At 51.5% G+C, this 15266-nt stretch overlaps 1 protein-coding gene across 1 annotated transcript; it reads left to right on the plus strand.

Moving 5' to 3' along the window:
- Positions 1 to 7154: 7154 nt before the first annotated feature.
- On the plus strand, positions 7155 to 8645 carry BRD3OS (BRD3 opposite strand). The gene has a single exon (XM_059828835.1). It carries the CDS (start codon positions 7731 to 7733, stop codon positions 7998 to 8000), a length of 270 nt encoding a protein of 89 aa, XP_059684818.1. The 5' UTR covers positions 7155 to 7730; the 3' UTR covers positions 8001 to 8645.
- The last annotated feature ends 6621 nt before the right edge of the window (positions 8646 to 15266 follow it).

The following is a 15266-nucleotide window of genomic DNA, read 5'->3' on the forward strand; positions in this document are numbered from 1 at the left end:
GGCCGCGGTCCGACGGGGCCGCCGCCCCGCTCACACGCCCGGCCGGCCTTCCTCCTCCTCCTCCTCCTCCTCGCCGCCGCTCAGGGGCAGCGGGCGGCTGCCCGAGGGGCTGCTCTGCACCGCGGCGCCGCGCTACCGGTCCGCTCCATCGCCGCCCGCCGCCCGGGGAAGCATCGCTCCGCGCCGGGGCTCTGCGGAGGAGGAGGAGGAGGAGGAGGAGGAAGGAGGAGGAGGAGGAGGAAGGGGGGCGGCGCGGAGTTTTCCGGCGGAGGGCTGCCCCTGCCCCCGCTGCGGCCCCACCGCCTCGGCCGGGGTTAGGCGCGCCGCATCCTCCCGGGAACAAAGCGGGGAGGGACCGGGGGGACGGGACGGACACCGAAACCGGGCACGGCGGGGCCGCCCCCGCGCAACTTCGGCCCCCCTGCCCCGAGGAAACTTGCCGCCGAGGGGCCCCACCTGCGCTGCCGCGGAGCTGGCGCTGGGGATGCCGCGGGTGGGAGTGCTCTCCCCCCGCCCCGGGCCGGCGGGAGGAGCTCCCGGTCCGCCCCCGCCGCCCCTTTGTCTGCGGGAGCCCGGGCTCGGCGCGGCCCCGGGCGGCGGGGGGAGCAGGGGGCGGGAGCGCTCCACGCCGCCCTGGCTCTTTTCCCAATAATTTCTCCCCCCCCTTTTTTTTGCTTCCCCCTTTTTGTGTCCCTTCGCTCCCTGTTCCGGGGAAACTGCGCGGCTGCTTCACCCTCCCCGCCGGCTCGGGGGGGGGGGGGGGGCAGAGCTGCGATCCCCACTTTGCAGCCCCCCCCACACCCCAGGGGACCCCCCCGCTCCCCCCCGCCCCTGCACAGCCCCGTCCAGGGCTCCTCGGCCCCCCTCTGCCCGCACACACAAGACCGCGCTTTGTCTGACCGTGCACTCCCACTCTCCATCGCATGTTTGGGTTGCAAATAATGCAGGGGAGATGTTTAACCCAAACAAGCTATCGTATTCCTTGACTTTCAAACACGAAGACAACTCCTATAATTAATTACCAGTGTATTTATTAAAAACCTCAACTCTCAGCCATTAGCTCCTTGGCAGCAAACTCTTGAAAAATCTCTAATTTTCACCGGTGGCTTCCATCCAAATCAGCACAGTTTAGAACGGCCTCTTTTCAAATCTGGTCCGAGTTTTCTTCCGAGATCCTCTCCCCAGAGTTTGTCGATTCATTTCCAGCCCGGCTTTCCAGATAGCCAAAACCGGAAGCCGAGACTGGGACGAAGGGAAGCTATTAACCTGGATGTCAAACAAATGCAACGCTAATCTCTTCCAAATGTAGCCAAGTAGAGATAAAGAAGAAAGAGCGACTCTACTGGCATGATCCCTCATTTTCAACGTAGGAAGAAGGATCCCTCCAAAGAATGGAAAACAATTGTTTAATACTCCAAGGAAAGTTTGGTAGGCTTTTTTTTTTTTTTTAAAGAAGGCACTTTGTTCAGCCTGATGCGCTGGCACTCAATCTGTTTCGGGTCCGGCTGTGTGCGATGCCCGCCGCAGCCCTGGCAGGGCAGGGGAAGCACAGTGTGATCCAAGAGGGAGCAGCATCCGTGTGCCCCGATCCCACAATCGGAGCTACACCCTGCCCTGGGTGTCCGCAGGAGCGTGCTGATTTCAGTCCACAGTTCCCCGTGCCCTGCGGAGGTGATTTCTCAGAATAACTTCTCATTCTTTTAGTTCTTCAGGAAGCTTTTCTTTCTGGTCTCCCGCTAGGTCTCCAACAGCACCCACTGGGCAGGAATCACAAGGCTACTGAAAGGACCGGAGTGCTGCCAGGGCTAATTTTGGCTGACTGTACTAGTCTGCCTTGTGAGGTCAGGTCTGTAGGTAGAGGACAACAGAGGAGTTTATTGCATGTGTATAATTAAAGCTGCTAGCTACAGCCTGGCTTTTTTACTGCATAATAAAAAAGCGTACTTGGCCCCTGGACACTTAGGAACAATCACTGCAGCTGCAAAGCCAGCCTCTGTATGGGAGGTGTTGAAGCAAGTACGCTTCTCACCTACCTCTGCAACAATCAAAACAGCTGATGGCAGAGAGATTTTTGATAGCAGCAAAAAAACCACCCCAAGACCTATAAGGCAAGGCTCGGTGAAGAGCATGTATCCAGCACACAGGCTAGTGGGCTGCGAGCTGCAGATTCCACAAATGTCCTGAAACAGGATGGGGTACACAGGGAGGACCTAGACACTGCTTCCAGGATGTACCTAAAGCTAAAAGGGAGCTTGCATAAATTAAAGAGGTTGAATTTTATGCTAGAGCTGGTGCTCCCCTTTCCTGCCCCTTGGCACTGCTGGGAATGACAGCCTGGGAATGACAGCCAGGGAATGACAGCCAGCCAGGGAAGGACAGCCTGGCAGAGAAGGACAGCCAGCCAGGGAAAGACAGACAGCCAGGGAAGGACAGACAGCCAGGGCTGAGGCTGCTGGCCCACAGGCAGAGGCTGACACTACCCTCTGCTGGGGACCAAGCGTGGAGCTTCTCCTCTCCACTGCTGGGCTGCGCTGTATGGGCTCTTACTACTTTCTGGCATGAGAGAAGCCTGAAAGCACTAGAAATAGAGTAACAGAAGGAACATTATGCTTTTTCATCCCAAAATGTCTCAGTAACTAGGTACCAGGAGACTGGCAGGCCGCTATTGCCAGAGGGCGGCCGGCAGCCACCGCAGCCTGGGTCCCGTTGCAGAGGGGTGTGAGGGGGTACATGGCTGGGGAAGCAGCGGCTCTTTGGGAACGTCACAGAGCTGCGGGGGAACATCGCAGTCCAGCCCAGAACAGGCAAAACTAGTCATTAAAGAAAGGAAGACAGAAAGACAGAAACAAAAAGGAAGTAAGAAAGGAAGAAGGAAGGAAGGAACGAAGAAAGAAAGAAAGAAGAAAGAAAGAAGGAAGAAAGAAAGGAAAGAAAGAAGGAAGAAAGGAAGAAAGAAGGAACAAAGAAAGGAAAGAAAGAAGAAAGAAAGGAAAGAAAGAAGAAAGAAAGGAAGAAAGAAGGAAGAAAGGAAGAAAGAAGGAAGAAAGAAAGACAGAAAGAAGGAAGAAAGAAGGAAGAAAGAAAGGAAAGAAAGAAAGAAGGAAGCAAGGAAGAAAGAAGGAAGAAAGAAAGGAAGAAAGAAGGAACAAAGAAAGGAAAGAAAGAAAGAAGGAAGAAAGAAAGGAAAGAAAGAAAGAAGGAAGAAAGCAAGCAAGAAAATACAAATGCACAAACATGTGCAAGGAGATCGTACCTTACAAATCAACCAAAACATACCTGGGAAATGGCCATGTTTCACAGCAAAGTGTATTTTCTGTAATGTTTGGTATTGCTCTTGGGAGAAGAGCTGACTCCTCGGTCAGCACATGCAGAGAAGCAGCCACCACGCTGCCTCTTTGGAGCAGCCATCTGAAAATACCCCTTAAATACAAGGACCATACCGCCTAGAAATCCCCATTTCCAAGCCAGCGTCTATGGATTGCCATTGCCACCTTCTGGATCAGACCAAGTGTGCAGCAGCCTGTCCCAAACCCGCTGCTGGCTGCCAGGGGCCCAGCGGACATCTGTCTGCAGCTGGAGCCAGGGTCCCCCGAGCAGGAGCCGTCACGGCGGCGGTCACAGCAGAGCTCGGGCACTGCCAGCAGCTGTCAGCAGTTCCCTGTGCAGCCCGTGTGCCATGTACATCACGCCCTTAGATTTTGTGATCTCCTTTCACCAACTATTTTAGGAAACCCGTGCAAGTCAGAACTCAGCAAACACGCTGCTCAGCTGTAGCCCTCGCTCGATCGCCAGTGAGGGACAGGTCATACAACTATTGAAGTGCTGCGGTATTAAACTACTAACATTCACTGGGTACAGACAATAAATTCTCTGTCTGGCTCATCTACTGCTGTAAACACCTGATCTACCTGCCCAGGCAACTCGTACCCTGGAATAGTCATTGCAATTATCCTCCCGCTAACGGCCCTGCACTCCTGCCAGGAATGCTCATGCCTTCTCCCCTGTGCCCAGGCACGCCGCCTCCCGGAGCAGGCGATGTGGGTAAAGGGAGAGCGGGAAAATTAACCTGGTGCAGCTTGATGCTGGCAGGAGGGATGAACTGGATTCTCTTGTACTGGTGGATGGACAGCCAAAAATATTCTTTGTTTAGCTTGGAAAAAGGCAGCACCTGAGGGTGCAGCTCCACTGGAAAAGGACTCTCCACCCACATACCAAGGAGACGGAACCAGCACTTTCCTGGGCACTTGTCCATGGAAGAGTCTCATTTATGGGGCCCGGGATGCCCCAGCTGTGCTGAATACAAGTAACACCCTCTTCCCAACACCATCATCGCACGGCCGGGACAGCCTCACTAACCAGCCCTCCTCCACCGGAGTCCACCACCAAGAGCTTTCCCATCAAAATCACATAGACCCAAAGCGTATCACAGTCCTAAGGAGCTGAGTAAGCAGAAAATCGCCCACCCAGCCCAGCCCTGTACCGCAGCCGTGTTTTACAGCAGAGGTAAGGCCCGAAGCAGCTCATGGTGAAAGCAAAGCAGACACGGAGATATCCTTGGAGGAAGGAGGAGAGGAACTAACCCTTGGCTGGGCAGCACCGGGATTTCACCTCATCCATTCCACTGCTGCTGCTTCCAGGGTTTATTTGGGAAGGGTCCTGTTGGCAGACGTCTCGGGGACTCACAGCGAAGGGTCAAGTGGACGGGCAGAGACAGTCGTTGACTTTCAGAGGTCTGCAGTTTCCAGCCCTCCTTCTTGCCTTATCTTGGCAAGGTAACTGCTCCACTTACCGGCTGCTTCTGTTACGCTCTGAGTTTCATGATGACAGAACCAGTAATTTTTCAGAGAAGACCAAGACACCTCATCTGTGTCAAAAAACTAAATCTGGTTCCACTAAACGACTTTGCATTTTGCTCTGCAGCTTCCACAAGGTGGGGCCTGGGCTGGCTCCTCCATGCTAGCGGGAGGCGGGTTAAGCAGCAAAGTCAGGACATTTCTGGTAGTAAACATTTTAATAGCGTATCCATTCTTCTTTTTTTTTTTTTCTTTCTTCCCTCTTCTTTGTGTTTGGTCTAAATCTTCTGGGAACAGGAAATTGCAGTGTGCCTTCTATCTGACAGAAGTAAGCCACTGCGTCTTGCTTGTGTCCATGAAGGCCAAGCGGAACGGCAGCAGCGGCTCGAGTAGCTCTGCAACGGGTAAGTGTCTCGGGTCCTTAACAGGAGATTAGATGGCGCTGCGTTCACAGCAGATAAGAAGATTGAGAGCTTAAATTTAGCATCATCAGAAAAAGAATAAGCCCCACAGCTCTCTTCAAAACAGATTTCTTACTGCGCTTGCCAGGGGAGAGTCGGGCTAAGGAAATGTGCTGGAGCAGACAGTGATGATGAGCGGAGGTAGAGGAGGTGCTGCTCAGTCACGCTCCTTTTCCACGCAGTCCACCCTATAGATGTGCCCGTGCAGCTGTCACAGCGAGGGTCGCGTGAGGCTCTCAGCACACACAAGGGTGTCCCCTGCGCACCTTCGGCCCACGGACGGGCAGTCACTGGGGTGCCTGAGACAAGTGAAGGGGTATGAAGGGTATCACGCACCCTCCCAGCACAATGGCTGCTACACCAGTCACCCACCAGAAAGGAGACTGGGCAGCAAAACGCTCTGCCTTGGCTGTAAACCCCAGGGCCGGGACCCACCCCGGCACCTTCAGCAGCAAGGAGGGCTGCTGTCCCCAGGGCAGCTCCGGATGGGGTGGGAGCAAGCTCCCCCCGTTCCGCCCCTGTGCTCCCATGTACCATGCCACAGGCTCAGCTCATGCAGGACTGGGTGTCCCTTTAAAACACTCTGTGCACCCAGAGGGTGCTGACACCCGTGGGTCCACCCAGTGTGGGGAGCCCCACTGCTGTGCCCTGGACCCACGCACCTCTCTTGGGGTGCTCCATTGCTGTATGCTGGACCTACGCACCCCTCTCAGGGTGCTCCATTGCCACGCCCCGGACCCATGCACCCCTCTCGGGGTGCTCCATTGCTATACCCCGGACCCACGCACCCCTCTTGGGTGCTCCATTGCCATACCCCGGACCCACACACCCCTGTCGGGGTGCTCCATTGCCACGTCCCGGACCCACGCACCCCTCTTGGGTGCTCCATTGCCATACCCCAGACCCACGCACCCCTCTTGAGTGCTCCATTGCCACGTCCCGGACCCACGCACCCCTCTTGGGTGCTCCATTGCCATACCCCGGACCCACGCACCCCTCTCGGGGTGCTCCATTGCCACGCCCCGGACCCACGCACCCCTCTTGGGTGCTCCATTGCCATACCCCAGACCCACGCACCCCTCTTGAGTGCTCCATTGCCACGTCCCGGACCCACGCACCCCTCTTGGGTGCTCCATTGCCATACCCCGGACCCACGCACCCCTCTTGGGGTGCTCCATTGCCACGCCCCGGACCCACGCACCCCTCTTGAGTGCTCCATTGCCATACGCTGGACCCACGCACCCCTCTCGGGGTGCTCCATTGCCACGCCCCGGACCCACGCACCCCTCTCGGGGTGCTCCATTGCCACACCCCGGACCCACGCACCGCTCTTGGGGTGCTCCATTGCCACACCCCGGACCCACGCACCCCTCGCGGGGAGCTCCGCTGCGGTGCCCGGGGCTGCAGCCCGCCCCGGCCCGCGGCCCCCCCGGCGGCGGCTCTGGCTCCTCCCGCCGTGATGCGCTCGGGAGGCGCCTCCGCGGCTGCTCCGCCGAGCGGCGCCGGCGCCGGGGCCGGGCCGGGCCGGGCACACAGGCACGGTGGGGCCGGGCAGCGCCGGCGCGGGGCGGGGGGCGCGGGCGGAGGGGCGCAGGGAGCCCTCGGGGGGCCCGTAGGGGTGGGGGGTGCCCCACGGGGGACGCGCAGGGGCACGAGGGTGAGGAACCCCCCGGGAGGCCGTGGGCGGTGCGCGGTGCCGGTGGAAGGGGTCGGGGGGTTTGGGGGGCGCGGGTGGGAGGTGGGGGGCACGGTGGTGCGGGGAAAGGGGCCCTCGCAGGGCAGGGATCCCCACTGCCAGGCCTTGGGGTGACTCTCGCCGTGCCCCCCAGGTTGAAGACCTGAAGCAGTGCCATCAGGAGGTGACGGGCACCCCAGTGCGGGTACCGTGACCGGGCTGGAGGCAGCATCCTCTCCTGCAGCCCTGAGTACCTGACTCGCCAAGCTCCCGTCCGTCAGTCTGGCATCAGCGTGAAACACAGGTGGAAAATTCACGCACGGGCCTGGGCGCCGGTGACCTCGTAGGTCTGCCCTACCCCTTCGGGATCCAGTCTTCAGGGAAGCTCAGGCCGCTCAGCCCGTCCTGCCCTGCTGCAGAGCAAGCCCACCGCCGTGGAGCCACCGCTCACGCCTATCGAGGCACTTCATGGACTCTCAACCACAAGCAGCTCATGCGCGTGTGGTCCCTTCGCAAGATGAAACACATAGCAGCGTCGCCGGTCGATAAGCTTTCGGAAGTCCTGGCTTGTTATTTAAGCAAAGCCAGGCTGCCCGTTGTGATTTTTGGGCGCACGCATCCCTGCTCCCTCTCTTGAGTGGTGCTTACACCGACCGACGGCTTGTGGGTCCCGAGCACTGTGCCCCTGGGGATGTTCTCCCTTGAGCTCAAAGCAGCAGCTGTTGACCTGGACCGACCCAGCGGGGTGTATTTTGGAGCTGCCGGGAAGGAGCTCTCGTCTTCGGAGCTATCCTTGAGCAGATGACTGACAAAGTAATGAACGGGAGGGTGCCCCTGCCTGAAAAAGCCTTGTCCGAGGGCTACGCCCGGCTGCGGTACAGGGACACCTCTCTGCTCATCTGGCAGCAGCAGCAGCAGAAACTGGAGTCGGCCCCCCCCAACACTTACCTGAGCCGGAGTCGGAGTATGTGGTACTCGCAGTACGGCAACGAAGCCATCCTGGTGCGGGACAAAAACAAGCTGGATGTCTCCAGGGACACGGGACAATCTAAGTTTTGTGCTATTATGTAATTTCGGTGGTTTTGCTTTAGAAATTCACACGACGAGACAAACCGGACTTGCATCAAGCTGGGGGAGGTGGGTTTGCACCATCCGCACTACAGACCTGCGGCTAAAGCGGTGGGTGCAGGATAGGCCAGAAAGGCTGTCTGAAGTCTACGTTTGTTTTCCCTGTTGGTAGCATCAGATTTTGCATGTCATTGAGCTTGTGTAACCAAAACGGTCTCACTCGGGCACTCATGAGCCTGTGTTTGCTGCCTAGCATCTTGGCAGGGGCCACGCTGGACCACATGTTGCTTCTAAGTGGCTTGTGTACCATGAGAAACACCCGCTGCCATTTGGGAGCCGTCCCCAGCAGGCACTTTTACTTGCTAGTCCTTACGTGTTGTCAATGCTCTGTAAATCCTGGTTGGAGAAAGACGAGCGCAGATCCATTTCCATCAAGGCTAAGATTTTAGGAAGGTCATCTCCAAAACTACCCGGCCATGACTTGTTCTGCTTGCCCTGTTTCCCTTTAATTACTGCCCTGGAAGTGGTCTCTTACAACCAGGTAATGAAGTGATTTATTGTGGAGGGAAAGATGGAAAGAACATCTGGAGAATTTAATCTGACCTTCAAAACACCTGGCAGGAAAACTGCACTGCGGTTTCATTCTGTGCAAAGCATAGGGTCCTCTCTGATGCCATAGTTCCCTTATTTCCATAAGGAAATAAGAGACAGGGCTTCTGGAGTTGGTGGAGCTGACTGTTCACACAGGTAGATTCCCAGCCCACGCTTCAGGAACAGATCACCAAGCGAACCACCTGGAAGGGAGGGACAGGCCCAGGAGAGCAACAGGAAGAAAGCTCCTGTAAATCCACACATCTCCTGCTAAGGGACAGAAGGAAACTCCTACGCGGTGTGCTCCTGCCCCCAGAGAGCAGTTGCAGAAGAAACCAGGCTACTGAAGTTTGCTTTGCGTTTAACTTTTAATGCATGCAGTAGCGTGGAAGGGTTTATCTTCTAATTCGGGTTGGATAGTAGATTGGGTGCATGTATTTTAAAAGTTGTGTCTGGGAGTGTTTGTTTCAACTAACGGAAGGATGTTAGGAGGGAAAAATACTACAATTGCACTTCTTGGGAGTAGAGACTGCTTTGAGATTGTTTCCATTAAAGCTGAAGCCCTAACTTGCTCAAGGCAAGATCAAGCTGAGAAACCCAATCCAGCAAGCACCTAAATCTTAATTAAAACCAAAGCAGTACCACTCCCAGGGGTGCTAATTACATGGCCAGGGTTCAGCATTAAAGTACAACATTGGGCTTGAGTCACAGACCCCCTTTATGGCCTGCCTAGGATGTCCTCCTGCAGCCCTGGGTGCCTAATCCAGCAGCACTTAGGCGTAGGCTTAACTTCAAGCAAATCAGTATTTGATGTTGACTTCAGTATGGATTATTTACCTGCCTAAAATTAGGTACAGTCGATACTTCTATTTATCTAAAACCTCTTTTGCTTTTTTCAAGCACTTTATTTATATATATTTTTTTAATACAGTGAAGAATCTCTTCCACTTCTCCCATGTGGGTTAAACGCTACAACACACACACTAAGTTTGCTGAACTCCATGTGCTGAGCAGAACATACCTGTTTTAAGGTGAGATGGTAGAGGTTTGATGTACTCAGCCCTGACCCGTAGCACATGTATGCACTGCAAACCATAGGCAGCTCATTTTTTTTTTTTTTTAAAGCACTATTTATGCATGTGTTGATGTTTGGTACTTTATGTGTGTGCTCATAACTAGACCTGCTGACGGACCTCAGTGCTTTGCAGACCTGCGCATTGCCCTGCACACTCAAATAGTCCTCTTGATCTAGCCAGGCTAGCTCTGGATGGGAAATATTTTGGTGAATAAATGTTTTTCAACTGGGGAAAAAGCCTTCAACGAGAGTCACAAAACCAGCGAGACTCAGAAAGCTGCCGGCAGCCGTGCTCCTGCACCCAGCGTGCTGTTCAAGGTAGAGCGTTGCCTGGGACGCATGACCCCCCTGGCTCTGGTTCTGGGCAGTGAGGAGGCCAAGAAATACAGAAACAGGCAGGAAGCTGCTGTGAGAGCTCCCCTGGAGCTGCAGGTAGAAGCGACCTGGAGGGGCAGGAGAAGTGGGTTCAGGGCCTTTCCAGCAGCCCAGGGCAGTGTGTAAACTCTGGGAGTTTAAGGAACCACACATCCCCAAAACCAGCTGTTCATTTTCTTACAGAAAAAAAAAGTAGTTTGTTTTTTTTTTTTAATTTCAGTAAGAAAGCTGATTATTTTGGGTATAATCAGTCTCTTTTTGTTTACGTGGCTGGTAAACCAAAATTCAGTTATTTGAAGAGTGTTAATGGAGCTATACAAGAAAAAAAAAACTTAAATATGTGCATAAATTGTTCCAGGATCAAAGCTGAACGTGACAGTGCAGGAAGAGTGTGACTTGTTCTTCCATCTCTGTGAATGTGACTGTACTATTTTCCATATCTGTGTGTCCTTATTAGTCACAGCAGGTTTGTGGAGTGGCTGCTACGAGCATTTCTGTAAGCCAGTTGTGTAGTGTTGATGCACTTGTTTAAAATGCTGTTGTAGCCTCTTTGATAAAGTGCATTAAAGTGATTTGAATGCGTCATCACGAGGAGCCGTTTTCCTTCTGCACGTTAATCACCTTGGCACACGTGAGGATTACTGCTGTTATCACTCCCAATCCCCTCCCAGGCAGAAGAGGGGAAGCTCAGCAGACAGGCAGTTCCTCCCCGTTGGGAGCTGCCTTAGTTCCTGGTGGGACTGCGGGTAACCTCCCTCCCCGCAGTCACACCACTTCACCTGTGAAGGCTGTCCGTGTCTGGAGGAGGCTGCTCCAGGTTCCCAAGCCCAACAGCCCTTACCAAGTCTCAGTAGTGCATTCAGGGGTGAGGAGAACCTCCGATGTCACACATACAATAACCTCTATTGCTACAGATACCAGCATGAGCAGAACCTCTGCGTTGTGCCTGTCCTCAACCAACTCCAAGGCTGTAAGAAGAATACTAGAAGTAACTCGCTAGTAAACGCTAAAGAAAACATCCTCCTGTGGGGCAACTGCCTCACAGGAGATTTTCTGAGATAGGTTGAACAAACATTTCCTTTGGGGGTATCATTGATACAACACACAGCTACACTGGTACAACAGCTAAGCAAAACAGGTTTCCTGAAACCTTAGAGAGCATGGCTTTCAAATCCAGTGAGCAGGAACAGGGTTAAAGATTAACCCTGGGGAAACCTGGCTGTTGTAACCCTTACCTTATAAATAAACCACGAGGCATGCATCAGAGAAACCTAACAGCAAAACCAACCTGAACACTCTCCAGTGACCAAAATAGATTTTGGCCACCATACAGTAATGTTAAGACTCTGCCGTGAATGTGACCAGCCCCTCTGGGCGCCCCTTTCCCAACTGTGTCTGCCACGTCCCGGTCACCCTGGGCTCGCTGACCTGCAGGGCCAGCACCGGCCACGGGAGCAGGTGCTGCTGAGAAAGTCCTTCTGGTTCCTTCAGGTCTTGGTGGCTTGGAAGTAGTCAGCATTACACCTGGGTGAAATTTTCACCTCCTCTTTTTCAGCTGAACTTACCTCAATCAGATGCGATTCTCAGATAATTTAAGATACCTTCAGATTGTAGGCTTCTAGGAAGAGTACAAGTCCTTCCTTGGCTGCCCTGGTGCACTAAAGCAGCCCGAGTGTTTCCCTCACCAACAGAAAGGTGTATTTAGAGCATGCCTACCCCAGGTACTGAACTGCGATTTGGAGACCCCAGGCCAAGCTGGCAGCACCCCAGACTTGCCCCCTGCTCCGAAAGCAGTTTGCCCTGTCAGTGTGGCACTCCATCAGCACTAACAGCTGGACTTGCAAAATTGTTTCCAAACTACTTCAATTCTCAGGGCAGTAGGACTCTTAGTATATTTATGTTTGTCTCTTGGCAATGCTACTCAACTGACTGCTCGATCAAAGCCCTACAGGTTTTCAACTGGAGCAAGTGCAACACCTGAAAAAGGAGATGAGGAAAAGGAAAGGGAGAGGAGAGGGGAAAATATGGGATCAAACTGCACACACAAAACAATTTTTCTTTTTATTATGAAAACAAAACAAATGCCCCAGGACCAGGGTCCATGATTACCAGTAACATCAAAGATCACTTTCTAACTCTTTTTTTAATTCTGTTGTGTTTGAGGCCAGCAATTTGCAATAAACAAGCTAAACTACTTACATTGACTCATTTCTTTTCAGTAACTGACATTTACAGGAATATACTAGAAATGGCACTAAAAAGTTTTAAGAAAAAGAGTTACGGTAAATTTGCATGCACATCATACAGAAAAGTAACATTTTTTTAAATATTAAAAAAACAAAAAACCCAAAACAAAAATACAACAACAAATCTTTCTGGATTGGTTATGCCAGTATCAGGGGTAAGTTCTAAGTGGCCTGTGTCAAATCCTAGCTGGTGGTTTATTTATTTTTAAAAATGACATTTAAAAAGATATGCAAATACCATTTCTTTAAAAAAATGCATCTCTGTTTTACAAGCAAGATAATGCTGCTCATATAATGAATCCTCGCCCTAAATTTATCTTCAACAATGCAGAGCCTGCCCACAGTTAGCCCTAGTGGTAACTGCTCATGTTTGAGAATACGTCTTTTTAAAATCCAGTACTAAAAAGGTTGTGGTTTTATTTTGTCATGCCCCAATCCCTTTCCCCTAGCTCCAACCCCAACTTTAAAAAACATCGTTCCTTTCAAAACAAGGAAAAAATTAAAAACTGGTCTAAGAGTCCCCAAAACAGAGAAAGAACTAGATTAGGTAACTGCAGTCTGCTTCTACCACACAGAGAACATGGAAAGAGACCTCACTGGATAACTAATTTGTATATATACACGCACACACGTGCTTGTGTATGTGTGGGTGTGGGTGCGTGCATCTATTACACACACACACTCACAAACAACAGTTACATAGTCCTGAAACATCAGTTCTACAGTTACAAACCCTGTCGGTAGGAAAGTTTAAAATCGCATCAGTACAAAACTGAAATGATTTTGTATAGACAACATTTGGTTAGCAGTGAACTGTCGTACGCAACAGATTCCTTTAGTAGATGGATCAGGGCCTGAGCCCATGGGATGCAGATCTCCCTCTGGTCCCACTGAGCCTACATCTGATGGTATGCCGAGAAACAGGTTGACCTTACAAGCAGATAAAGTTTAACGAAGTTTTTAAAGGTGCAGTAATGCTGGTTGATTGATAATAGGCCTGGTCAGATATTGTTTTGTCAAAAAAGGAATTCCTCAGAAAAAACAGTTTCAATAAAACTATTTGTGTGTATGTATACATATGAAATCATACTGATTTCAGTGACGTTTCCCCTGGAAAACAAAGTTAAACTTTGTTCGTTCAAGAAAAATTCTACCATAAAAATTTCAATTTTTTTTATTCTTAAGTTCAAAAATGTTATTTCAAATGTTCTATGTTTGATCATTTTAAAGTTACTTCATGACATCCGTACTGACATGTCATGCAATACAAACTCAGTTAAATAAATGCTCTATTGTTTCAGTTTCCAACTCGTTAAGGGCTGCTGCTACTTACTATGGACTGAAAACATCTCTTCTTTCCTGGAGACACTCTGATCTGGAGATACAAGAGGCACCACTACTGACATGTCGGGAGATAATGAGCACTACAAACAATACGAAAATGAAAAAGTGTAAGCACAACATTTTGAAATGAAGAGTCACCAGTTTCTTTCCTGAAATGAAGGTCATGCCAAAATGGATTTCTCCTGTGAACTGCCATTTCATAAGGAACACCTTACTTTCCATGAAAAACAAAGTTTCCCACTAAAAGGTGGCGTGAGTCGCAGCTGGGAATATCAAAGACATGCAGGTGGTTCTTCATATTCCTTGGTAGTTTGGTTGGTTGTTTTCCTTGCAAATCCCCAAGCTAGGACAGGTTTGCCAACTAAAATAGGGATCCTCCTGAAGCGCTGCAGACAGTCCGAGGCCAGGCCCCTTTCCATCACTTCACGCTTGGTCCCCAACCCTTTGGTGCTAACCCTTCCACTGATTTCGGTGGGACAGACCTATGCGTCCTAGAAGAATGTCTGTACCCTGGCCATGCTCAGCGGGGTTGTCCCCAACATCGAAGGATGGTGGCATGCTGCAGAGCCAGGTCCCCGGGCTCTGTGTGGTGGTGATGCTGGTGAGAGCAGCTGCCAGGCAGGCTGCTATTGCCTCCAACACCGGCTGCGCTTTGTTCTCCACACAGGAGCAACCACCACGTTACATCAACGGCATAGCTCAGGTTAAAGCACACGGGAAAAGGTTTCAAGCAGGGAAAACTAGGAGCTTGTTTATCCAAGTTGTCATGATATTGACCTGGTTGCAGTTATTTTAATTAAAATACTAGTTGGTTTTGATAATGCAAGTCTCAGACAATAGGAGAAACACAGATGAAACCCAACCCCATTAAAAAAACCTAAGCTCTTAATTAGGTGTATATTACATTTCCTCATAGTAAATTCTGAAAATATATTACCAAGGATCTGTCTAGGGGAAGATTTTTTTTTAAGGGCAGAATTAAAAAAAATATAGGAACTAAAAATAACTCCATTGTTACTGGGAAAAAACCCACATTAATTTCAGTAAGAATGGGAATACCCTAGTTCATCCACTTTCAAATACTATGGGAAGCTATCTGCAAAGACTTGAAAGCCTTCTGCCAATGGGCCAAGCACCCCAGTGACTGCAAAACGAGCCAAAGATGCCCAGCAACTCAGAGTCTCACAGCAGCACAGCATCGCGCTCTCAGGCCTTAGCAAAAAAAAAAAAAAGGGAATTATTTTCTACAGCAAACTGTGGAGAGTGTGTTATTGTCACTACACAGATAAGACACAGATAGAGGCATGTCAGAACACTCTGAAATGCTGATCTTTGAAAGATAGATTTTTTTTTTTTAAAGACAGATGCATCGACCTCAGTCGATGGGCAGTAAGTGACTGGCAGCCGAGTGTGGATGCAGTTAGAAGTGCAAACGATGGAGTGCTAGTAACAGGCTGGCCCCGCGCTTCCCCGGCTTTCCAGCAAAGGGACATCCCCCAGACACCACGCATCCCAGCACACAATCTCCTGTCCTAGCTCTTGGAGGTTGAGCATGCAATGAAAATCGTGTGCTGGGGCTGAGGAGTCCTCCTCCAGGGCCACTCACCTAGGTGAAAACTAAAAAGCTGGTGCAATCTG

The sequence above is a fragment of the Gavia stellata genome, chromosome 24 (genome assembly GCF_030936135.1).
Source record: "Gavia stellata isolate bGavSte3 chromosome 24, bGavSte3.hap2, whole genome shotgun sequence".
NCBI classification, from domain to species: Eukaryota; Metazoa; Chordata; class Aves; order Gaviiformes; family Gaviidae; genus Gavia; species Gavia stellata.

Coding starts and splice junctions, on each gene's coding strand:
- BRD3OS (XM_059828835.1), top strand. CDS start 7,731: ATGACTGACAAAGTAATGAACGGGAGGGTGCCCCTGCCTGAAAAAGCC.